At 42.6% G+C, this 27174-nt stretch overlaps 1 protein-coding gene across 1 annotated transcript in view; it reads right to left on the bottom strand.

The window, feature by feature from the left end:
- Positions 1 to 27174, bottom strand: part of LOC137347466 (nuclear receptor subfamily 6 group A member 1) — a 119445-nt gene that overhangs the window by 22365 nt on the left and 69906 nt on the right. The window contains exons 7-9 of the mRNA XM_068011909.1: positions 20433 to 20590; positions 13184 to 13411; positions 9608 to 9862 (exon numbers count right to left, since the gene is read on the bottom strand). Of these exons, the coding sequence (XP_067868010.1) occupies positions 9608 to 9862; positions 13184 to 13411; positions 20433 to 20590 (641 nt within the window). The remainder of the gene's footprint in view (positions 1 to 9607; positions 9863 to 13183; positions 13412 to 20432; positions 20591 to 27174) is intronic.

Raw genomic sequence — 27174 nt, 5'->3', positions numbered from 1 at the left:
TTATCCACTTTCAAGGATGTCAGACCCTCTAGTACTTCCTCTCTCATTATGCTCATCATAGCTAATATTTCACACTCCTTTTTTTTTATTTTTTATTTATTTATTTAGAGATACAGCACTGAAACAGGCCCTTCGGCCCACCGAGTTTGTGCCGACCATTAACCAGCCATTTATACTAATCTTACACTAATCCCATATTCCTACCACAACCTCACCTTTCCCTATATTCCCCTACCACTTACCTATACTAGGGGCAATTTTAACTACAATGTCTGCATCAACCCTCTCCTTTGTGAAGACAGAGACAAAAAACTAATTAAGAACCCTGCCCACATCTTCAACATCTCTGATAGACCCTACCCTTTCCTTAGTTATCCTCTTGCTCTTTATGTACTGATAAAATATCTTTGGGTTTTCCTTGATTTTACCTGCCAATATTTTTTCATGTCCTCTCTTGGCTTTTCTAATTTCCTTTTTTACTTCACCCCTGCACTTGCTATACTCCTCTAGGCTTTCAAAAGTATTAAGATTTTTGTGATCATTTTAAGTTTTCTTTTTCTGCTTTAACTTGCCCTGTAAGATTCTAGATAACCAAGGGGCTCAAAATTTGGCAGTACCACCCTTTATCTTTGTGGGGACATGCCTACACTGTGCCTATAGTAGCTCGCTTTTGAATGCCTCCCACTGGTTTGCCACGGAGTTCCCTACAAGTAGCTGTATCCAGTCCACTTTCGCCAGGTCACCTCTTAGTTTCTTAAAATTTGCCTTCCCCCAATTTAGAACTTTTACTCCTGTTTTATATTTGTCCTTTTCCATGATTATACTAAAACTTACTATATTATGGTCACTATCTCCAAAATGGTCACCCACTGTTACTTCCTCCACTTGCCCAGCTTCATTACTGAAGACTAAATCTGGAATTGCACCCCCTCTCGTTGGGCTTGTTACGTGCTGGCTAAAAAGGTTGTCTTGAACGCAGTTCAAGAATTTTGTCCCCTCTTTGCCCTTCACACTATTTGTATCCAAGTTGATATTGCGGCAGTTGAAATCCCCAACTATTATTGCCCTATAGTTTTTGGACTCAGAAATTTGCCTACATATTTGTTCTTCTACCTCTCTCTCACGATTTGGGGGTCTATAGTACACTCCTAATAGTGTGGCTGCCCCTTTTTTATTTCTGAGCTCCACCCATATAGCCTCATTTGATGATTCATTTAGCACATCATCCATCCTCAAGGCTGTTATTGATTTCTTAACTAATAATGCTACACTTCCTCCTTTTATATCTCCCTCTCTATCCCGCCTGAAAACTCTATATCCAGCCATTCTTGCCCCTCTTTAAGCCAAGTTTCCGTTATAGCAGCAATATCGTGTTGCCATGTGTCTATCTGTGCCCTCAGCTCATCGGCTTTATTTACTATACTCCTTGCATTTAAATAAATACCCTTTAACACTGCCAAATTCCTGTGCTGCACACTTTTTAACCTTTGCTTCTTCTATCTTTCAGAGTCACTCGCTAATTCTCTACCTCCTGTTCCCTGCCCTGAAACTGTCCTATCTAAGACTGCGCTCAGGTTCCCATCCCCCTGCCAAATAGTTTAAACCATCCTCAACAGCACTAGCAAACCTTCCTGCAAGGATATTTGTCCCTCTTCAGGTGCAGACTGTCCAGCTTGTACAGGTCCCACCTTCCCCAGAATAAGACAGTAATGATTTTTAAAAAAAAGCCCCTTCCAAACTTCAAAGCCCACAAATTTCAAAGAGGACAAACCAGCAAATGACAAGGATGAGGAATAAATAGGACTAAGCTGTCTGGACTTTGAGGGCCAGATCGTTAGAATAAAGAGTCACACTGGCCTTAGAGCTGCTGGTTGGACATCCCAGTATTAAGGCATTTGAATATGTTGAGATTGTCTACAGCAATATTTCCATAATTGTATCTTTTTTTATTCAGCAAAACTGGAACACTGATAATCATTAACAATTTGATGTTCTTCAAGTGATGCTATCATATGGCTATAGGGAAAGTGATAAGTTAGATCAGAAATTGAAAGTGGCTATTTCCAGTGGATTTTCACAGGGCTCAGTACTTTTTGTGGTATATATCAATGATTTGGACTTAAATGTAGGGGAATGATTAAGAAGTTTGTCGAGGATACAAAAGTGCTGTATGGTTGATAATGAGGAAGAAAGCTGTAGGCTGCAAGGTTTTAATGGACTGGTTAGGTGGGCAACAAAGTGGTAAATGGAATTCAAACTGGAGAAGTGTGAGGTATTGTATTTGGGGAGGGAAAACAAGTCAAGGGAATACACAATAAATGGTAGGATACTGAGAGGTATAGAGGAACAGAGGGACCTCGGATTCCCTGTCCACAGATCCCTGAAGGTAGAGGACAGGTAGATAAGGTGGTTAAAAAAGCATAGGATACGGTCGTTTATTAGACAAGGTACAGAATGTAAGAACAGAGAGGTTATGCTGGAACTGCATAAAACACAAGGTAGGTCACAGCTAGAGTGTTGCATACAGTACTGGTCACTGCATTACAGGAAGGATGTGATCTCGCTGGAAAAAGTACAGAGGAAATTAAAGAGGATGCTGCCAGGAATTGAGAAGTTTAGTTATGAGGAAAGATAGGCTGGGGTTGTTTTAGAGTCATAGAGTCGTACAGCATAGAAACAGGCCCTTCGGCCCACCACGTCCATGCCGACCATAATGCCTATCTATACTAATCCCACCTGCCTGCATTAATTCCATATCCCTCTATGCCTTGCTCATTCAAGTACCTGTCCAGATGCCTCTTAAATGTTGCTACTGTTCCTGCCTCCACCACGTCCTCTGGCAGCTCATTCCAGATACCCACTATACTTTGTGCGAAATATTTACCCCTTTGATCCCCTTTAAACCTCCTCCCTCTCACCTTAAATCTATGCCCTCTAGTTTTAGTCACCCCTACCATGGGAAATAGCCTCTGACTATCTACCCTATCTATGCCTCTCATAATTTTATATACCTCTATCATGTCCCCTCTAAGCCTCCTTCGCTCCAGGGAAAACAGACCCAGCCTATCCAATCTCTCTTTATAACTCAAGCCCTCCAAACCAGGCAACATCCTTGTGAATCTTTTCTGCACCCTCTCCAGGTTAATCACATATTTACTGTAGTGCAGCGACCAGAACTGCATACAGTACTCCAAATGCGGCCTAACCAACGTTATGTACAATTGTAATATGACATCCCAACTCTGGTACTCAATGTCTCGGCCGATGAAGGCAAGCATGCCATATGCCTTCTTCACCACACTGTCTACCTGTGTTGCCACTTTCAGGGAACTATGTACTTGCACCCTAAAGTGTCTCTGCTCAAGAACACTCCCCAGGGCCCTGCCATTCACTGTATATGACCTGCCCTGGTTTAACTTCCCAAAATGCATCACTTCGCACTTGTCTGCGTTAAATTCCATTTGTCAATCCCTTGCCCACTTTCCCAGTTGATCTCGATCCTGTTGTAACCTTAGACAACCTTCTTCACTGTCCACTATACCACCAATTTTGGTGCCATCTGCAAACTTACTAATCATGTCCCCGACATTCACATCCAAGTCATTAATATATATGGCAAACAACAGAGGGCCCAGCACCGATCCCTGCGGCACACCACTGGTCACCAGCCTCCAATCTGAAAAACAACCCTCCATGACCATCCTCTGCCTCCTATCACCAAGCCAATTTCGCATCCAATTGGCTGGCTCACCCTGGATCCCATGTGTTCGAACCTTCTGGACCAGCCTACCATGCGGGACCTTGTCAAAGGCCTTGCTAAAGTCCATGTAGACAACGTCCATCGCCCTGCCCTCGTCAATCCTCTTGGTCACCTCCTCAAAAAACTCAATCAAATTCGTCAGACATGATTTTCCACGCACAAAGCCATGCTGATTATCCCTAATCAGACCTTGCCTATCCAAATGCATATAAATCCTGTCTCTCAGAATCCTTTCCAATAACTTTCCCACCACTGATGTAAGGCTCACCGGCCTGTAGTTCCCTGGCTTATCCCTGCTGCCCTTCTTAAATAAAGGCACAACATTAGCTATCCTCCAGTCTTCCGGTACCTCACCCGTGGCTAACGATGATACAAAAATCTCTGCCAGGGCCCCAGCAATCTCCTCCTTAGCTTCCCATAGCATCCTAGGATACACCTGGTCAGGCCCTGGGGATTTATCCACCTTAATGCATTTCAAGACCTCCAACATCTCCTTCTTTGTAATGTTGATATGCTCCAGGATATCGCTGTTCCCTCCCTTGAACTTACTAGCTTCCATGACCTTCTCCACGGTAAATACAGACGAGAAGTATTCATTTAAGACCTCGCCCATTTCCTGTGGCTCCACACACAGATTACCACACTGATCCTTAAGGGGACCTACTCTCTCCCTAGCTATCCTTTTACTCTTAATATACTTATAGAATCTTTTAGGATTCTCCTTTATCTTATCTGCCAGGGAAATCTCATGGCCCTTTTCGCCCTCCTAATTTCCTTCTTAAGTGTACTCCTACGTCACCTATACTCCTCAAGGGACTCGCTGGATCCCAGCTGCCTATACCTGACAAATGCCTCCTTCTTTGTCCTGACCAGATCCTCAATATCCCTCGTCAACCAAGGTTCCCTAAACTTCCCTTCCATCTAAAAGCAACATGCCGGCCCTGAACTCTTCCTATCTCACTTTTAAAAGTGTCCCACTTGCCAGACGTCCCTTTACCTGTAAACAGCCTCTCCCATTCAACTTTTGAGAGTTCCTGTCTGATGCCATTGAAATTAGCCTTCCCCCAATTTAGGACTTCAACCTGAGACCAGTCCTATCCTTTTCCATAACTGTCTTGAAGCTAACAGAGTTATGGTCACTGGACCCAAAGTGCTCCCCAACTGACACATTAACCACCTGCCCATCCTCATTTCCTAAGAGGAGGTCGAGTGTAGCCCCTTCTCTAGTAGGGCCATCCACATACTGTTTCAGAAAACTATCCTGGACACACTTAACAAATTCTTCCCCATCTGATCCCTTAGCACTAAGGCAGTCCCAGTCAATATTAGGGAAGTTAAAATCACCTACTATTACAACCCTATAATTCCGACACCTATCTGTGAATTCCCTACATATATGCTCCTCCAATTCCCTCTGACTATTGGGGGGCCTATAGTATAATCCCATCAAAGTGATCACCCTTTTCTTATTTCTAAGTTCTACCCATATGGCCTCACTGGGTGTTCCCCCGGGATATCCTCTCTCTCCCTAATCAATAGTGCAACTCCCCCTCCTCTCTTACCTCCACCTCTGTCACGCCAGAAGCATCGGTACCCTGGAACATTGAGCTGCCAGTCCTGCCCATCCCTCAACCACGTTTCCGTAATAGCTATAATATCACAATCTCATGTACCGATCCATGCTCTGAGTTCATCTGCCTTACCTGTAAGGCTTCTTGCATTAAAGTAAATGCTGTTTAGCCTACCAGACCTTCCACGCTCCCTGTCTTGCCCCAGCCCAGCCTGCCTACTGGACTTGCTTGCTTTAACCTCTACATTTGCCTCAACTATCTCATCGGAGAGACACTACTTTGGGTCCCACCCCACCTGCCGAACTAGTTTTCCTTGGAACTAGGCCCAACTATCTTCAGCTGCTTCATCAATGACCTTCCCTCCATCATAAGGTCAGAAGTGGGGATGTTTGCTGATGATTGCACAATTTTCAGCATCATTCGCGACTCCTCAGATATTGAAGCAGCCAATGTTCAGATGCAGCAAGACCTGGACAACCTCCAGGCTTGGGCTGATAAGTGGCAGCTAACATTCGCGCCATACAAGTGCCAGGCAATGACCATCTCAAACAAGAGAGAATATAACCATCTCCCCTTGATGTTCAATGGTATTACTGTCACTGAATCCCCCACTATCAACATCCTGGGGGTTACCATTGACCAGAAACTGAACTGGACCTGCCACATAAATACTGTGGCTACAAGAGCAGATCAGAGGCTAGGAATTCTGCAGCAGGTAAGTCAGCTCCTGTCTCCCCAATGTCTATCCACCATTTACAAGACACAAGCCAGGAGTGTGATGGAAAACTCTCTACTTGCCTGGATGGGTGCTGCTCCAACAACACTCAAGAAGCTCAACACCATCCAAGTCAAAGCAGCCCACTTAATACGCACCCAATCCACCACCTTCAACATTCAGTCCCTTCATCACCAATACACAATGGCAGCAGTGTGTACCATCTATAAAATGCACAGCAGCAATTCACCAAGGCTCCTTTGACAACAACTTCCAAACAGGCGACCTCTACCACCTAGAAGGACCAGGGCAGCAGATGCATGGGAACACCACTACCTGCAAGTTTCCCTCCAAGCCGCACACCATCCTGACTTGGAACTATATTGTCGTTCCTTTACTGCCGCTAGGTCAAAATCGTGGAACTCCTTTTGTAACAGCACTGTTGGTGTACCAACACCCCAAGGACTGCAGTTCAAGAAGACAGCTCACCACCACCTTCTCAAGAACAATTAGGGATGAGCAATAAATGCTGGCCTAGCCAGCAACACTCACATGCCATTATCAAATTAAAAAAAGAGGAGGCTGAGGGGAAATTTAACTGAGATGTATAAAAGTATGAGGGGTCTAGATAAAGTGAATACGAAGGACCCATTTCCCTTCGCAGAGAAGTCAATAACCAGGGGGCACAGATTTCAAATAATTGGCAGAAGGAGTAGAGAGGAATTGAGGAGAAATGTTTTCACTCGGGTGGTGGGAATCTGGAACTCACTGCTTGAAAGGGTGGTACAGGCAGAAACCCTCACTGCTTTTAAAAAATACTGGGATATGCACTTTAAGTGCTGTAAACTAGTGGGATACAGACCAAGAGCTGGAAAGTGGGTTCGGCTAGGGAGCTCTTTTTTGGCCAGCATTGACACAATTGGGCGAATAACCTGCTTCTGTGCTATAAATCTTCTATACAAAAGTACAGAAAGTAGCATCATCTTCACTATAACCCAAAGGGTAAGCAATTTAAAAAATGTTACACTTGAGCTCTGATGTTAACTCGGGCAGGCATCATCTGACACTATGTCCGGAATTTTACAGTGGGCGGACGGGAGCTGGACTCCAAGGTAAATGTCGGTGCCAAACCCACTTCGGCCCACAGCCTGGGGATCTGTCCCGTATTTTACGGATCTCCAGGCTTTAATTGGCCCGAGGCGGGACTTCCACCCACTTGAGGGAAGAGGTCCCGCCTCAGTGAGCTGCCAGCCAATCAGCAGGCCAGCAGCTCTTAGTCTCAGCAGCGCCACTGGGAGCGGTGGCCACTGCTGGGACTGCAGCCCAGCAGACCCAGGAGGATACCAAGGAACCGGTACTGAAGGTAAGTTTGGGTTGCCTCACCAGGGGAATCGGTTGTGCCCTGGTGAGGCTAGGGTGGTCGTTTGGGGGGAGTGTGGGCGTCTTCGATCCTGGGGTTGGGTTGGGAGGCGGGGGCAGCCCTCAATTGGGCACCCTGTGCCCGATTGCCAGGCCCCCCTCACCCCGGGGTGCGGAAAGGCCGGCAGCTATAGCTGGGCGGCCTTTCAGGTCCCAGGTACACCTGTTTGCCACGGGTGAAACACCCGTGCAGGCGGGCGAGGGCCCTTAAGTGGCCGTTAAGTAGGTCGGAGGCAGAATTGGGGCGGTTCGGCCTTTCTGGAGCCTGCCGCTCAATTTTACGTTGCCCCCATGCCACCATCCGACCCGCTGGGGCGGCGTAAAATTCCGGCCTATCCGTCAGACGCCCCCATTCACCCAAACCCAGAGCATGAGACCTAGAAGATTTCAACTCTTGGGCTACATTTGAATGTCCTGACACTGATTCCTACCCTCCAAAGCTGGCAGGTCAGATTGCTACCAGGGACCAATGAAGAATGTCCTCACCAAGGTATGTGAGTAAAAGTGGGTGGATCAGTAAAGTGCACGATCGGGAGGGAGGGAAAGCTCAAGGCAGGGAGTCCCAAAGTATCCTTGTGGGGCCAGGAAAAGGAACCTTTAAAAAGCAAAAAAGTAAAGCTGATGTCAATGGAAAGTCAGTTAGGGTGCTTAATGGATGGCTAATCTGATATTGCCTGCTTTACAACATGCCAAAGTTGGAAGTTTGGGTGGTCTTGTGCCTTCTTCTTTTCTTCAGCATGCTGGTATTTCTCTCACTTAATATATAAATGCAAGACATATGTCAGAAGTTGAAGCTCCAAGTATAGTACTTGTATGTTTTGTGAAATGCTCTACCGAAGATAGTGCTCTTTTTTATTGTGGTCTCTGCTTAAAATATTAAATTAAAAAGATCCTAATTTTAAAATGCATATTTTAAACAAGCTCATTCACAGTTGTACAGTGATTTAATTGTACTTGCATTTTATGACATTTAAGCAAATAATTTTGTTATAATGATAAATTGTGGATGTGACATTTGATTTTATAAACTTTACAGCAAATTTGCTAAATCCAAACAAAATAATATGTTTTTGTACTTCATTCTGCTTCTAGTATACTTAAAATCAATCAGTTGCTTGATATTCACTTCTCTTCTGTCCCACACCTTCCTTCAATCATTCTTTTGTAGCTGAACAGTTAATTTTAAACATTATGCAGCCAGGTTCTCCAGTCAAACATAAGAGGCAATTTTAACTCTACGTGCCCAGTGAAAATGGGGCAGGCAGGCAGGCAATTAAAATCAGACAGCAGTTCCGCCCTACACCCTTTCCATTCTAATTCCCTCTCTCCAAAGAAACAACTAATTCTGGTGGCCTTTAAAACGGGAAACAAAACTCTGACGGGGAAAAACTGGAGCTCAAAAACAGTTTCCCCAATCACGAATTAAATACTTTAACAATGCAAGTACTAGGTAAGCCTAATTGAAAGACATCCTACAAAAATACCACAACATTGTGTAACAAGTTAGAGCAGTTGGTTGCATTTACAGGAGAATGGCTGCAAGAGATATTCATAATTGATCAACAAATATTTACACATTTTAAATTGCATATTTTAAACATTGAGAATTTATAAAATTGAGAATTCATAAAATAAACATGTTGGTTACAAATTAAGACAGTTATAGCCCACTACCAAGATCAGTAGCTGTAAAGTTTCAATATACAACCAGTAAGAAGTTATATTGCCAGGTGACAGTTCTGTGCAAAGCTCCAGTTCTTAGTGGATTTTTTTACATGTTGTTAGGAGTGTACAGGTGGGAGTGTGGGCCTTCCCTTAATATTGAAAAAAACTATTACATTTATCAAGTATCCAGCACATCCAACAGACTACCTGACAATTTTTAAACTGGGCTTCACCCCACACTAAGTTATACACCACCCAGTGTGAAGCCCAAGTGCTATGAGTAACTATCTAGAGGGTGTCGAACTATTTAGCTTTGGTGTGCTTGGGATAACAAATAGTGACCTGCCTTTGAATATACCACTCTTACACTGTTGTGCACCTGAACCAGTTCATTGGATACAAAAATGGCTGCATATCTGCAGCCTAAAATAAATTGTCAAATGGTGCAAAATAAACATTCTATGCCAACTGCCTCACCTTTGGAGTTCATCATCAGATGGTGCATACTTTGAAGTGACATCAGCAAGATCTCCAAAAATCTGTCGGTCATAGACAGTGAGGGAAGATAGGAGGATGAGTTCTTGCCAGGTGGAGCTTAGCAGGCAGGTGTAATCTTTGATTGATAATTCACAGAAGAACGGCAATTTTTTGATCCAGCCAATTTGCCTGAAAAGTAACTCATCTGCCAGCCGGCAAAGTAAAGCAAAAAGCTCAGCCTGAGTTACCTTATACCTGTTAAAAACACAGATATTGAAACCCAAAATTAAAACAATCTTTGGGAAAGTGCAAAATTTTGACTGTATTTTGATAAATATATCTCACAAAATCCTGAAGAGGTTGGTTGCAGCAATGGTATTAAAATAATTGTGATTAAAAACATATGCATGAAACAGGAAAGGAACATTTCACAAATCAAGCCTGTACTTTCTAAGAGGTCATTTACAATGTGCACCATCTGGATTTTCCATTATTTACTCTCTAAAAAGGTCATAAAAATGTTTTAGAATGTTAAAACTTATTATTCACCAAATGATTGAAAAGAACTATAATGTTCTTGACAGTAATTCACTAGTTATGTTTATTAATCCCAAACTAACACTATTAAAACAAGATATTTGTGTAAGATTCTTTTCTACACTATATCAATATTTCCCAGAGAATCAACTTTAAGGTTTTCATCTCATCTTCAAATCCCTCCATGGCCTTGCCATCTCTACTTCAACAACCTTTTCTACTCTTTTTACACACAAACATTTCTCTCCTGACACCAACCTACTACATTTCTACCCTCTCCCTCTATTTCACCATAAGTGGCTACTCAGTCACCACAGATTCATCCTCTGCAACCCCCTTTTTCACTTTCCACTTTGTCACCTCCCTCTCAGCCTTCAAAAGGCTCCTTAACTTTGACCATGTTTTCAGCCCCTCTTTATCCCCTTCCTTTTCTCCCTCTTACTGTCTAACTGCTATCCACCACCCTGTAAAGCAGTCCGAGAAGCCTCAGAAGTGTGTGTAATGAGTGCTACAGAAATGCCAGTAGTAGTTGTTGTCATCAAAGTTCTTTGCTCCCTACCTTGAATCTGTCATCAACTGAATTGAGCTACTGAAGTGTATAGCCAAAACAGTCATATACAAATCATAGGAAACTATGCATAAACTGCAGTATTCTGGCCAGAACACACTTGGAGTACAGTGTCTAGGCTAGTCACCAAGATACAAGGAAAACTTTCAAGTCCAGGAGGTAGTGCAGAATCAGCCAGGAGAGTCATCTCTGGAGTTGGAACACTCAGAAAAAAGACCAGAATCAATGTTATAGCTACTTTTAAACAGTTGAAATGCATCTCAGCCCACTTTTCACTATTGAAACAGAAAACAAGTAGCTTGCTGAAGGTACATTGCTGCTCCAATTGACTTGCTAGAAATTATTAATAGAAATCACCTAATAACAAAAGCTTTCAGCACCCAAAATACAAATATTCATCGACAATTATAGAGCAATACTTATATGCAACAACTCATCTGTAAAAGCATAAATATTGACAGACCTTTCGTATCATTGTTCACTGTAAGTTGGGTAATACATTGCTTTGCAACGACAAGAGTCTTATGCCATAAAGTGTACAACATACTATTCTGCTGCTAAGTTTAACTTACAACGTCTAAATATTGTTTAGTTAGCTAAGTAGGGTCGATTCTAACTTTTGGCCATCTGACCAGTGGAATGCAATTGGAGCCAGCACATTCTAGCAGCAAAGAGGCCAGAGCAATTTTAGGCTCAGGCCTCATCTAAATAAAACCACCTGATGGGATTCCTGATGCAGCTTGCTGGATTCTGAACAGTGCAATATTGAGCACCTCGAATACCACTTGACTGCAGTTAAATCCAGGGCATGCGGGTGGGGGAGCCTGGGCTGACAGTGTCCCAGATTATCTTGTGGGGCTCACCAGAACCTCAGAACAATCCAACATTTTAAATTTATTTGCTCTTGAAGCTGTAACTATTTGTATCATTGCTACAATTACTTTCAAAGTTACAGCTAACAGGCATTGTGACTCCTGTGCTAAGTATTTTGTGCTGTTTGGGGAATTTATGCATACACAATTCCAATGGCAGTTTTTACTTCTCTTTTTTTTTGTAAAGGTCGTTGGAAGAAATTTGCAAAGAAACCGATAAGCTGCAAGAAACTTGCTTAAAATTAGATTAATATTGCCTATACTAAAGGGTGACAAAGAAGTGAGGTTCCTCAAGGATGGTGAACAGGAAATGCATATACATATACCATTCTTATTTTAATATTTAGCAAAACGTTTGTGGCATTGCTCACAGTAAGTCAGATGATATGCTGTTTTATAAAGACAGGTGCAATGTGGTGCAGAACGTATTAATCTGCTGCTATGATCGCATTGTGTACCTTTAGAATTACTAATTGTTAAGTACATACAGCGTGAGATTATACAGAGGTCAAATATATTGGCTCTAGTATTTTCTGTTGCTGGAAAATTTCTCTGCACATTAAAGTAGCTAATTTGAAAGGGACATTTGTTGTACGATGGACAGGAAGGCCAGAATTTTATCCAAGCGACGCGGGTGTTGACGTCCGGCAAAAGTGACACCGAGAACCCCGCATAGCCTCTTCTGTGGGAGACCCGCCGAATCAAGTGCCAATTAGGCACTTAACTAGACAGCGGCAAGCCTTCCATGGGATCAAGGACCCCAGCAACGGAAGTCCCCACCCTCTGGGAGCTGCCGGCCTCTCTTTAACTGAGCAGCGCCACCGCAGACACGATAGCTGCTGCAGGTGAAGCACTCACCTGAGGCCCAGGTGTGGCGCTGGACCCAGGCCACAGGTAGGCCAGGTTGGGAGGAGTCTCACGGGGTGGGGGTCAGCAGCAAGAGAAGGGAGGTGGCTCTCCACAGCGTCCCACTTCCCACTGCCGGGTCCCTCGATAAGGCACTGTGTCTTTAACAAGGAACCCCCCCCTCCCCCGGAGCCGGCAAGCAGCCGCACAGTTTCTCCTGCCATGCGGACGACCATTCAAGGGTATTCCCGCCCCGGACTTAATGTTGGCACTGGTGGAAAGGTGGTGGGATACACCCCCAAGCCCCGTCACCATCCCACACCTGTCGCGAGGGAGAGCATAAAATTTCCCCTAAATGTGGGCTGGCCTATGGATACATACATGTATTTATATAAGATTGACAGTTCCAGAGAATAAATGCTATATTAACAGAATGAAATACAATCTTATTCTGAAATAAGCTTTCTTTTCTCAATATAAAAATAATTCAAGTACCCTACTAGTTGTCCATGCAGCAGCCTGAAGATTGAGCAAAACCCTCCCAAGGAGAATGAATTACTTGAACAATTATTGTAACATTTTGACTATAGAGTTTGACTTGTAAAGTTACCGAACAAAATATAAAGAACATGACAGAATTTCTCTATTAACTATATTTGAATATTAGCAAAAATTTGTTAACACAGAATACTACTGCAGTCCTAGAAGAGATAATGATCTTACTGTCTCAATGTTGCATTAACCTGTACTCACCCATCTTCAATCAGCATTGGTGTTCCAAGAGGTTCAAGGTCTTCAGCTCCAACCAATTGGCTTACCAGAGTATGCGACTGAGGGTCTAGGCTGCGGTGTTGTGGTGGCAACAGACCTGAATGAGCAGCATAGCTAAAAAGGTGCGGCAGGTACTGATAGTGCGCAGAGACTGGTGTCCCTATAAACTGATCCCTGAGTGCAGTGTACCCATTCAGCTCCATTGATCTGCTAGAAAGGAAAGACAGAAAATCTGTATTATACTCTTTATACTAAGAGAACAGGGTGGGGGTTGGGGGGGAAAGGGAAGAATCAAACATACAGATTAGCTCACCTTCTAATAATAAGAAAAACTTACCAAAATTATATTCGGAAAAATAATGGTGGAATGAAATTAAAGACTGATGCCCACATATGTTGTATATAAATTGAAGTCCCAAGAATGAATGTTCAAGTTCAATTATGGTTACTACTAATAATCAAGAGTCCTGGACTAATGGTCTGGAGACATGAGTCCAAATCCCACCACAGCATCTGGGAAATTTAAATTTAGGTAATTAAATAAATCTGGAATAAAAATCTAGCATCAGTAATGGTGACCATGTAACCACAGAATTGTCACAAAAATCCATCCAGTTCACTAATGCCCTTTAGGGAAGGAAATCTGCCATCCTTACCTGGTTTGGCCTATATGCAACTCCAGACCCACAGCAAAACGCTTGACTCTTAACTGCACTCTTAAATGGCCTAACAAGCCACTCAGTTGCAGCAAACCACTACTACAAAGCATATTAAGAATAAACCTGGATGGATTACTCGGCATCAACCTCGGCATTGGATTAAGACATGACAATGACACAGCCAGCCCAGTCGACCCTGCAAAATCCTCTTCACTAACATCTAAAGACCTATGCCAAAACTGGGGAAGTGGTCCCATAGATTGGTCAAGCAACAGCTTTTCACAGCCATACTCAGAATCATACCTTTCAGCCCAGAGTCCTCCATTGCCATCCTGATATGTCCCATCACACCAGCAGGACAGACTCACTAGAGGTGATGGCACAGTGGTAAATAGTCAGGAGAGAGTGGCCTTGGGAGTCCTCAACATTGACACTGGACCCCGCAAAATATCATGGAAACAAGAGATGCCATGGCATCAAACATGAACAAGGAAATCTCCTGCTGATTACCATCTACTACCCTCTTTCAGCTGATGAATCAATACTCCTCCATGTTGACCACCACTATGAAGAAGCATTGAGGGTAGCAAGGGCACAGAATATATTCTTGGTAGGGGGCTTCAATGTCCATCACCAACACTGGCTCAGTAATAGCATTACTGACCGAGCTAGTTGAGCCCTGAAGGACATAGCTGCCAGACTGGGCCTGCAGCAGGTGGTGAGAGAACCAACAGGACGGAAAAACCTACTTGACCTTGTCCTCACCAATCTACCTGTCACAGATGCATCTGTCTGTTATACTGTTGGCAGGAGTGACCACCACACAGTGAAGTCCTGTCTCCACACTGAGGATACCCTCCAACATGTTGTGAAGCACCACCACTGTGCTAAATGGCATAGATTCAGAACAGACCTAGCAACTCAAAACTGGGCATCCATGAGGTACTGTAGGCAAACAGCAGAATTGTATTCCACCATGATCTGTAACCTCCTGGCCCGGCATATCTTTCACTCAACCAATACCATCAATCCAGGAAACGAACCCTGGTTCAATGAGGAGGGTAGAAGAGCATGTCAGGATCTGTCCATGACAGTATTGGTAGGAGTGACCACCGCACAGTCCTTGTGGAGACAAAATCCCATCTTCACATTGAAGATACCCACCATCGTGTTGTGTGGCACTACCACTGTGCTAAATGGGATGGATTTCAAACAGATCTAGCAACTCAAAACTGGGCATCCATGAGGCGCTGTGGGCCATCAGCAGCAGAATTGTATTCAACCACAATCTGTAACCTCACAGCCCAGCATATCCCCCACTCTACCATTACCATCAAGCCGGGGGACCAACATTAGTTCAATAAAGAGTGCAGGAGGGCATGCCAGGAGCAGCACCAGACATATCTAAAAATAAGGGGTCAGCCTGGTGAAGCTACACCACAGGGCTACTTGCATGCCAAACAGCAGAAGCAGCATGTGATAAACAGGGCTAAGCGATCCCACAACCAACAGATCAGATCAGAGCTCTACAGTCCTGCTCCATCCAGTCGTGAATGGTGGTGGGCAATTAAACAACTAACTGGAGGAGGAGGCTCCACAAATATCCCCATCTTCAAGGAAGGGGGAGCCCAGCACATCAGTACAAAAGACAAGGCTGAAGCATTTGCATGCATGTTCAGCCAGAAGTGCCATCTCGGCCTTCTCCTCCTGAGGTCCCCAGCATAGGAACATAGGAGCAGGAGTAGGCCATTCAGCCCATCGCAGATGCCAGTCTTCAGCCAATCCGACTCACTCCACATGATATAAAGAAATGGCTGACAGCACTAGATACTGCAAAGGCTATGGGCCCTGACAATATTCCAGCTGAAGACCTGTGCTCCAGAACAAGCCGCACCCCTAGCCAAGCTGTTCCAGTACAGCTACAACACTGGCATCTACCCAGCAATGTGGAGAATAGCCCAAGTATGTCCTGTACACAAAAAGCAGGACAAATCCAACACGGCCAATTACCGCCCTATCAGTCTACTCTCAATCATCAGCAAAGTGATGGAAGGGGTCGCCGACAGTGCTATCAAGTGGCACTTGCTCAGCAATAACCTGCTCACTGTCACTCACTTTGGGTTCCTCCAGGCCACTCAGCTCCTGACCTCATTGCAGCCTTTGTGCAAACATGTGTTACTGGAGTTTCCATATTTTTTGTTGAAACTTGGAATCTATATTTTAAAACTGAAGAAGCTGAACTTTGGGTGTATTTTTTTTTAAAAGGAAGTTCAACAAAATGTTGACCAGTAAACAGAGCTTTACTGGAAAGCATGTGATTTCAAGTAAACATAGCAGGGGGTTTGACTTGTGTTATTTTTGTGTTGTGACAAGACAGAATTTATGATTATCATGGGACTTGCCCAGAAAAAAAAGTTCAGTTTTACTTTGAACTGTTAAAAGCCAGCTGGGTTGTGGACAAAAGGAGCTGTTGGAGACCTGCCAGGATCAGAAAAAAATTAAGACCACTGTTACCTCTCTTTGAAGAGTCCCTGCTCTTGAAAAGCAAAAGCTGTAGTAAGTTGTACTCTTGCCTCCTGTACTTTGAAGACATCCTGAATGTATGCAGAAACCCTGCATCTTTAAAAGGACTTTGCATCGAATGTGAGAACTGAAACCTCTGTCGTTGCACACCGGCTGTAAGACCTATGTGAATCCTTCTGTAGTTGAATTTTTTTTGAACGCCTACCCTTTGCAGACTGTTCATCAGCCTCACCTGGAAAGATTCCCAGGAGCAACCATCTATTCAACTATAGGACACCTCATCAAAACAAAGCAATTCCATATCTGCTTCTCAGTCTGTTTTTTTTAATTCCTTCGATTTCTTTGTACCAGCTGCGAACAAAAATCCCTTCTTTTCCCAGTGAACTGGTTTTTGGATGTATGTGTGTGAGGGCTAGGGAACAAGATAGGTTAAGACAGATAATTTTGTTGTTTATTAAAGAAACCTGGATGGAATGCATTATTCTGGGGACAAATAGAGTATCTAATTGACTGTTTCGGTAAGTGGGGAAACGTATTGATATGTTGTGACCTGTGGAGATGTGGGACTGAATTAACAGTGCACTCCTCCCACCTCGATCGTAACAATGGACAAAAGAGCTTAACTCCAGAGGTGGGGTAAGAGTGACTGCCCTTGATATGAAGGCAGCATTTGACTGAGGATGGCATCAAGGAGCCCCAGAAAAACTGAAGTCAATGGGAATCAGGGGGAAAAATTTCAGCTGGTAGGAGTCATAACTAGCACAAAGGAAGATGGTTGTGGTTGTTGGGGATCAATCATCTCAGTTCCAGGACATCACTACAGGAGTTCCTCAGGGTAGTGTCCTAGGTCCAACCATCTTCAGCTGCTTCATCAATCACCTTGCCCCCATCATAAGGACAGGGGATGTTAGCTGATGATTGCACAATGTTCATCATTCGCGACTCCTCAGATAATGAAGCAGCCCATGTCCTGATGCAGCAAGACTTGGACAATATCCAGGCTTGGGCTGATAAGTGGCAAGTAACAATCGCGTCACACAAGTGCCAGGCAATGACCATCTCAAACAAGAGAGAATCTAACCATCTCCCTTTGATGTTCAATGGCATTACTGTCACTGAATCCCCCACTATCAACATCTTGGAGGTTACCACTGACCAGAAACTGAACTGCAGTCGCCATATAAATACTGTGGCTACAAGAGCAGGTCAGAGGCTAGGAATCCTGCAGAGAGGAACTCACCTCCTGACTCCCCAAAGCCTGTCCACCATCTACAAGGCACAAGTCAGGAGTGCAATGGAATACTCTCCACTTGCCTGAATGGGTGCAGCTCCAACAACACTCAAGAAGCTCGAAACCATCCAGGAAAAAGCAGCCTGCTTGATTGGCACTCCATTCACAAACATTCACTCCCTCCACCACCGATGCACAGTGGCAGCAGTGTGTACCATCTACAAGATGCACTGCAGCAACGCGCTCCTACGTCTCCTTCGACAGCACCTTCCAAACCCGCGACCTCTACTAACTATAAGGACAGGGACAGCAAATGCATGGAAACACCACCACCTGCAAGTTCCCCTCCAAGTCACACACCATCCTGATTTGGAACTATATCGCCATTCCTTCACTGTCGCTTGGTCAAAATCCTGGAACTCCCTTCCAAACAGCACTGTGGGTGTACCTACCTCATATGGACTGCAGCGGTTCAAGGCAGCAGCTCACCACCACCTTCTCAAGGGCAATTAGGGATGGGCAATAAATGCTGGCCTAGCCAGCGACGTCCACATCCCATAAATGAATTTAAAAAAAAATGTACCTTGGGATGCCTTTTGGCATTAAAGATGCTACATGAATTCATGTTGATGTTATATATAAATTCAGAATTAAAGTAACTTTGCACTACATCAGCAGGTGTGCTATTATAAAATATGGGCAAACTGAGCTGAGTTTATAACTAGCTGCAACAGCGCACCCACCACCCCAGACATTGGCTGCACCTAGGACACTAATAAGTATACACCAAAATAGGCTCATTACTGCTGAGCTGAAATACAAGAGTAACTATAACAAAAGTAATTTTATGAACAATGAACAGGTTTTGCGAGAAGTATGCTGCTGCTTAAGCTGAAATGGAAAAAACATAATATAAAAAAACTGTTTTATTTCTAGAGTCAAACACACATCAGTGGTGCAACTTTTCAACTTTTAGGATGACTGAGCTTGTCAACTCATACAATGGCCTTCCCTTATCCAGCTGTATATTTTTCTGTAGTTTTGTTATCCATACAGCACAGTAAATGGCATGAACTCACTGCACAGTGTTACTAAGGTTTCACTTTTTTGTTAAAACTTGGGAATCAATATTTTAAAAACTGAAAAGGATTTCAATGATGCTGGAATCTTGAAGAAGCTAAACTTTGGGTGTTATTTTTCAAAAGGAAGGTCAAAAGAAGGTTGACCAATAAACAAGTCTTTACTGGAAGGCACATGATTTCAAGTAAATACAGAAGGGGGTTGTGTTATGAGCTGAAGAGCTATTTGCTTATTAACAAGTCAGGATTTATGGCCGTCATAGGACATGCCTCTAGAAAAAGTTGATTTCATTTTGAACTGTTAAAAAAAGACAGTTGATTTGGCTAAAAATAGGCAGTTGGAGTTTGCTTATTGATCTGCCGGAAGACGACCACCCTTCTTATCTTGCTCTTGTAAAGCAAGTTGTATCAAGTTATACTGTTGCCTCCTGTATTTGATGAAATCCTGAATGTTTGCAGAAAACCGTACATCTTTGAAGGAACTTGCACCAAATGTGTGATAATTGAAACCTTTGTTGCTGCACAACTGATGTAAGACCTATGTGAAGCCTTCTGTGGCTGAATTTCTTGAAAGCTACTCAGACTGTTCATCAACATTGTCTCGAAAGAACTGTTCTAGGAAGATTCCTAGTGGCAGTCACCTATTCGCCTTTGGGACACCTCGTCAAAACAAAGAACTTCCTTATCTTCTATTCAGTCTATTTTTTTCATTCCTTCTATTTCTTTGTAAAAGTTGTAAACAAAAATCCCTTTTTTGTCCCGGTTAACCGGTTGTGTGTGTGTGTACGAGGGCTAGGATTTAAAAAAAGGGGCTCTACTATTTTAATTCACATATATGTTTACTTCATTATTGGTTTCGACTTGGTTTATATAATTTTGTTGTTTATTAAAGAAACCCGGTTGGTGTGCTTTATTCTGGGGACAAATAGAGTATCGGACTGACTGTTTCGGTAAGCAGGAAAATTTAAATATATGTTGTGACCTGTGGAGAAGTGGGACTGAATTAACAGTGCAATGCTCCCACCTCGATCGTAACAATAGTCACTCAAGACAGATAGAATTTTTTATCTTGCAAAATCAGAATTTTCAAGATAACCCACAGGCAGCATCCCTCAGGCAGATCCTGGAGGTAGGGTAGGCAATCGCAATGGAACATACAGGAGCCGGCAAAGATCAGTGGTTCTCGGGTGGATCTGGGAGGTTTTGCCAGCTCCACATTCAGGTAAGTATTGTTTTGAACAAACTTTTTGCACCTAAAATGTGGGATTGTGCTAATGCATTTCTAGGCCATAATGTTCAATACCGGTTCTTAGTACATACCAGTTCTGGTAGAGGGTACATCCACAAAACATCATAACCTGTCATTTACAGATATTGACCAATCTGCTGAGATTTTCCAGCATTTTCTGATGTTATTTTTTGGTACATACTTGTTTTACTTCAATAGAAGCAAAAGTCAGAGGATTGATACTCAGAAGTGGGATGATGCAAACAGTACAAATGAGGAAGTGTTCATCTTCAAAAGCAATACTAAACGAGGTATGAATGAGTAAAATTAATTTGTTGAATTTGTTCGGTACATTTTAATTTTTCAGGTAAGTCAATAATGTTACACTAAGACTTAATGGTTAATATATTAATAGTCATAATACTGGATTAAATAATTAAGTGAGTTGCTGAAAAATATGGAATTAAAAAATTCATGATCTTGCTTCCATGTTTAAATCAAAAGCTCCCACCTTGAGGAAGGAGTGGAAACAGGTGATGGTTGGTTGCCTTCGGAAATGCCATTGCCAGGAGAGCTATGATCACTATCTCCATTGTTGCTCCATGAATTATTAGCTTCCTCCTCAAATTCTTGTCCAGACATAATTCTTTCAATCTCTTCTTCAGATATCTGAAACACACAATAAAATATTCGTTAACTAGCTGCGATATATATTAATAAGAATGATCATGTCTGTTCAATTCAAAAGCAAAATACTACGGATGCTTAAATCTAAAAGCAAAAAAAAAGAGAAAAGCATACTTGCAGACTGAACAGAGGTATTCTGCAAAGTGGTCACCCAATCTGCATTTGGTCTCTCCAATGTAGAGCAGATTGCATTGTAAGTGGTAAATACACTATACTACATTGAAATAAGTACACGTAAATCTGGAAGCGGTGGATGGGGCCCTGGACGGCAGCTGTTAATCATTCTGACATTCACACCCCCTCAACAACATATATTTATATAGTGCCTTTAATGTAATAAGATGTCCCAAGGCGCTTCACAGCAGCAGTATAAAAGCGGAGTGTCAGGCAAATCCCCCCATCTGCCAAGATTGAGGCACACATTATTTCGCCACATGAACATTAAAACTGATAATTGTAAGCCCCTGACTGGAAAGACATTTCCATAGTACCAATGTTGAAACAATGGGAACTCAGCAGTTGCTTCCCCAATACACAGAAGCGGTCAGACCAGTTTTAGTCACATGACTAGCTGACTGAGGTTTTTGAATTTGAACTTCCAACAAGGATTTGAACACAGAACGCCGTATGCTCATGGACTGAGAACATCTCCTCTCCTGTCTGCCTGCCTATATCTCTTCCCACGGAACTGACTCTTGTGAAAACACGTGAACCTCAATGAGAGAACAGATTCCTACATGAACAAGGTTTTTACGACGACGACTGGGCCCCAACGAAATGCAAGACCATATCAGTGAGCTCGAGAAACAGTAACAAGATATTGCCACAAACTGTTCTACTTATCTTTTCTGTCACTATCTGCATGTTTATATCGCATGTGCATGCTAGCGTGGGCGCATCGTATATCTGTAGGCGTGAACCGTATTAGATTTTAAGTTTAAGGTTTAATAAATTTAATCTTTCTTCTTTAAGCCAAAGAAAGCCTGTTTGTGCTCATTTCTTTGCCTTATAATTGGAAAGTTGTGAACACGGATTCACAAAGGGGGAGCTCATAACAGTGCGTTTAAAATTAAACCCTGTTACAATAAGACCAGGTGAAGACAGCAAAAGACCCCGAGACACATTTCTCACCTGGTTGTAACAATGAACTACATAAGGCAACATTAGGTCAGACGAACAAAAGTTTGGTCAAAGAGGTTTGTTTTAAGGAATGTCTTAAAGGAGGAAAGCGAGGCATAGAGGCGGAGGTGAAGGAAGGGTGTTCCAGAACTTGGGGCCTAGGCAACTCAAGGTGCAGTCACCACTAATGGAGTGATTAAATTCAGGGATGCACAAGAGGCTAGAATTAGAGGAGTGCAGATATCTTGAAGGGTTATGGGGCTGGAGTAGAATACAGAGATGGAGTGGGGTTGGGGGGGGGGGGGGGGGGGGGGGAAAGGGTCGAGACGATGGATGGATTTGAAAACAAGGATGAGAATTTTAAAATCAAGACATTGCTTGACCAGGAGCCAATGCAGGTCTGCGAAAACACGGGTGATAAATGAATGGGACTTGGTTCAAGTTAAGACATGGGAAGCAGAGTTTTGGATGACCTCAAATTTACGGAGGATAGAATGTAGGAGACCAGCCAGGAGTGTGTTGGAAAAATCAAGTCTAGAGGTAATGACGGCTGAGACAGCGATGACATCGGGAGATGTTACGGAGATGCAAATAGGCAGTGATGACATGAATATGAGATCATCTCAGAGTCAAATGTGACACCAAGGTTGGCCAACCTTGGAACAGGCTGGCTTAATCTCAAATTGTTGTCAGAAAGCAGGATGGAGTCAGTAGCTGGGGAATCAAGTTTGGAGCAGGGACCAACAAGAATGGCTTTAGTCTTCCCAACAGTTAATTGGAGGAAATTTCTGTTCATTCAGTACTGGATGTTAGATAAGCAGTCTGATAATTTAGCAACAATGGAGGAAGAGAGAGGTGGTAGTAAGGTAGAGCTGGGTGTCGTCATTGTACAAGTGAAAACTAATGCTGTGCTTTCAGATTATGTTGCCATGGGGCAGCATGTAGATGAAAAACAGGAGTGGGCCAAGGATAGATCCGTCACAGACACCAGAGGTGCAGGAGCAGGAGGAGAAGCCATTGTAAGTGTTTCTCTGGCTACCATTAGATAGATAAAATTGGAACCAAGTGAAAGCAGTCCCACCCAGCTGGAACACAGTGGAGAGGTGTTAGAAGAGGATGGTGTGGTCAACCGTGTCAAAGGCTGCAGACAGGTCGGGAAGGGAAAGTTTAACATTGTCACGGTCACACAGGATGTCGTTTGTAACTTTGATAAGAGCTGTTTCGGAAGCCTGATTGAAGGGATTCATATATGGAGTTCCGAGAAAGATGAGGATACAGAGAAAAAGGACTAGTTTGGAACAAACCATAAGGCATCCAATTACACCATCTCATTTCCATAGTACTCTGCTCTGGATTTGCTGCATCAGGTCCTCAAAAGCAGTAGCAGGACAGAATTTGGTGGATATCCTGCCATGTGACTCATCACCTCCTTGTTATGTGCAGTCTTCTCCTGCAAAAACAGTAGAAGTGGCTGACTGATATTGGTAGGACATACAGATGCCCATGTATCAAAAGTGCTGCCCACAGAAGCCCTGAAGGCAGGATAAGCATCATACAGCACCATACAGTAGCTGGAAGGATCTGCCAGGAACTGCATGTGCTATTAAAAAAATCTTGGTACATAATAAAAATCATGGGAAGCTATTAAAAGTATTACAAGACTGTGGTAGGAGGGATCTATTTATGGTACACATTTTTAATAAATACCTTTACCCAGTGGGGGAACTACTAAATTAACATAACTTATTAAGGCCAATAAACGTTCATAGGACTGCAGCCATGTTGGCTACATTGTGCAATTTCTATTTTTTGGTGCCTCCTGTAAGACACCCTCACCCACTTTTCTGGCCAGCAGTAACCAAGTGATGGAAATAGTAGCTCCCTTCTGTGGCTCCCTTGGTGTAATAAGATTTCTACAATTCTATTTGAATAATTTGGTGCACCCTTCTGTTTCCATGACTGCTTGTTAACATGGCTGATGGCTCCCAAGCACACTTTATTTCCCACTGGCCATTAATACAGCAATGTCCATTTAACTTGCAGCAGGCTTTTAAGGTCTGTAGCAGCACTCAACCTTGTTTCTCAAGCTACCAATCAGAAGTGTAAGTCATAGGGCGGCACAGTGGCGCAGTGGTTAGCACCGCAGCCTCACAGCTCCAGCGACCCGGGTTCAATTCTGGGTACTGCCTGTGTGGAGTTTGCAAGTTCTCCCTGTGTCTGCGTGGGTTTCCTCCGGGTGCTCCGGTTTCCTCCCACATGCCAAAGACTTGCAGGTTGATAGGTAAATTGGCCATTGTAAATTGCCCCTAGTATAGGTAGGTTGTAGGGAAATATTGGGACTGGTGGGGATGTGGTAGGAATATGGAATTAGTGTAGGATTAGTATAAATGGGTGGTTGATGGTCGGCACAGACTCGGTGGGCCGAAGGGCCTGTTTCAGTGCTGTATCTCTAAATAAAAAAAAAATAAAATAAAAAAATGTCTGGATCATGCCCCAAGACATTAATCAAGCTGAAACTGAAAAGTGAAGTGGGTTCAACACAACAATAATTGTTGGGCATGTGTTAGTTAACCCACTATTACACGAACAGATGGCCAACACAAAAAATAGCCTATATTGCGTGAATTTGTAAGGAATCATACAAATTTGTTCAAAAATCTGCAGTAACAAAATAGAATAAAAAAAACAATCACCTGTTTGCATCTGGCCAAATATTAAACAAAATTCCCAAATTCTAAGAAAGTGGAGGCAGATGTTAATAGAGTGTCACACATTGACAAGTAGCATCATTATCCATGACTTAATAGGGGATTTCAGAATATAAACATGCAAGAATAGACACATCTTCTAAAGTTAATCCGTACTTTCGTGACTTTGGACAAGGTCAAGACTGAATTGCTCCTTGAACATTACATTTTTATACATGAACAACATAAGCTGATGTGACCTGAATAACTAATTAATTTTCAACTTTGCCTTTGTCCAATGGGCAGTAATAAATCATGCACAAATAAAACCAGAAAGTGCTGGAAATAGTAGGTCTGGCAGCATCTGTGGAGAGAGAAGCAGAGTTAACGTTTCAGTTCTGTTTCTGCTTCTCTCTCTACAGATGCTGCCTGACCTGCTGAGTATTTGCAGTACTTTCTGTTTTCATTTCAGATTTCCAGCATTTGCAGTATTTTGCTTTTCTTTTAGTAAATCATGTATAATTTTATTACCTATGCAAAAATATTTTCCGAAAACAAAATTCACAGAAATTAAATAGGTTTACCAATTGATTGCCATTGATAACCGACCAGAGCTGTCATTGCACTACTGCCATTATAAAAAAAAATTCATGAAGCTTTATTGGGCCAAGCTGCTCAAAATACCTATAGGTTCCACTAATTAAATCTGATGACAATTAGTTAAGCTTCTGCTTAAGTCATACAACTGATGTCATAAACACTTTACACAGGAACTACTAAACTACCTAAAGATGTACCTCAAAGTAATTCAAAATAGCTTATTTTCAGATTATTTGTCTTTTTCTTCTACTTACACATCAAATCTTTTGTTGAAAGATATGTCAACATTTTTGAAATTTGGCATATGCTCTCAAATTGAAGTGTTTACATAAGGAATTTCAATGATTTTGGCTTCAACAAATTAACTTGGTGCTGTGTAAAAAAATTCACTACTTTTATAAAATTAAACAAGTATCCCTTTTAGGTTACAATGGTAGACATCATGCACACGTAATTGATATTTTTCTTACATCAAGTACATGGCAAAGAGTTAGGTGTTGCATCAACAAATTAATTTCACATCCCAGAATTATTTAAAATTGATGTTTCTTCAAAAAAAAATCACTGATACTTTAAGCATTTTGACGATGAAACACTGATGTATAACAATTTAATACCCTGCAAGAGTCGCATTTATATGATCAACTTGTAACTAAGTAGAAATATTGCAACCCAGGTTGACAAAAAATAAATTATGATAACAAAAATAAGAAATAGCTGACAATGTAGCTCTGAGCTGAGAAGGTTTTTGTTTTCTTTTTATAAAACAGTAATCATTTCTTTACATGGAAGTGCACAGAGAAATGTAATTGATTTATTATTATAATAGAACTTGAGTGTGATTTCTGCTTACTTGTCAGGCTTAAAGTGCTCTGCCATTGTATATCACCTGTCTCTCACTTCTTTATAGGTTCGAGGAGAGTTAGCTCCATGCTATTTGAGGTGCATTTTACCCATACTGCCTAGCAAGATTGAAATTGCTTGCTACTCTTTAAAAATTATAAAAATAATTTCACTCTTGCCAAGGAACACAAGCTTAGAAATAGTTTTTCAGGCACTAATGGGACTGCTAAAGCCCCAATATGACGGACAGGAAGTAAGTGCACTTACTGCTAGAACTGCATTGCCTCCATATTGTTAACTCAAAATATATGCCCTTTTCCCACGCCGGAACGAGGCATTAGGCCCATTGCACATTCAAATAATGGCCCAATGCCTGCGTGAAGTCTCCTCTCCAAGACTGGCTTGGCCTAAACCAACCCATGCCAGCACTGTTGCATGTCCTTGAACCTCTGTGTTTGTACTGACTGTACACAAAGAACTGATCACTCAAGATGGGATCAGTAATGCAATATTGTGGGTTCTTTATTTGTTACTGAGAGCAACAATTACATTGAGATGATTACTGTACAGATGCATCTTCAAGACTGACTAACACTCAATCACATGGTGTGTTACATCACAGCTCTTACATGTCTAACATGATCTTGTAGCCATACCTCTTGAATGTCTTGAGCTTAGGGGTGGGGGACTGAAAACAGGACTGCTTCTTCCAAATCTGCACTGAAGAAACCAATCTCACCACTCCCAGCCCATCAGCCTCTGTTCCCGGATTCAACCCTTAATCTCCTGAACCTGATCCACAATTTTCCCCCACCCTGACCTCGCTAATCCCTGGCCTATGTTCCCTGCATCCCCTACCCCCGGATTCTTGGGCTCCTAATCCCCAGCTTGGCATTGTCTGGCCTTCCAATTCCCAACGTGACCACCTGGCTCATATCCCATCATTAGATGTAAATAGATGTAAACGGGTATGATATAGTCGGGATTACGGAGACATGGCTGCAAGGTGACCAGGAATGGGAAATGAACATCCAGGGATATTCAGTATTTAGGAAGGACAGACAAAAAGCAAAAGGCGGTGGAGTTGCATTGCTGGTTAAAGAGGAAATTAACACAATAGTGAGGAATGATATTAGGTCTGACGATGTGGAATCTGTATGGGTAGAGCTGAGAAACACTAAGGGGCAAAAACGTTAGTGGGGGTTGTATATAGACACCGTAACTGTAGTGGTGATGTTGGGAATGGCATTAAACAGGAAATTAGAGATGCATGCTATAAAGGAACATCTGTAATTATGGGTGACCTTAATCTGCATA

The sequence above is a fragment of the Heterodontus francisci genome, chromosome 32 (assembly GCF_036365525.1).
Source record: "Heterodontus francisci isolate sHetFra1 chromosome 32, sHetFra1.hap1, whole genome shotgun sequence".
Lineage (NCBI taxonomy): Eukaryota > Metazoa > Chordata > Chondrichthyes > Heterodontiformes > Heterodontidae > Heterodontus > Heterodontus francisci.
This window is presented reverse-complemented; position numbering and strand designations above follow the sequence as displayed.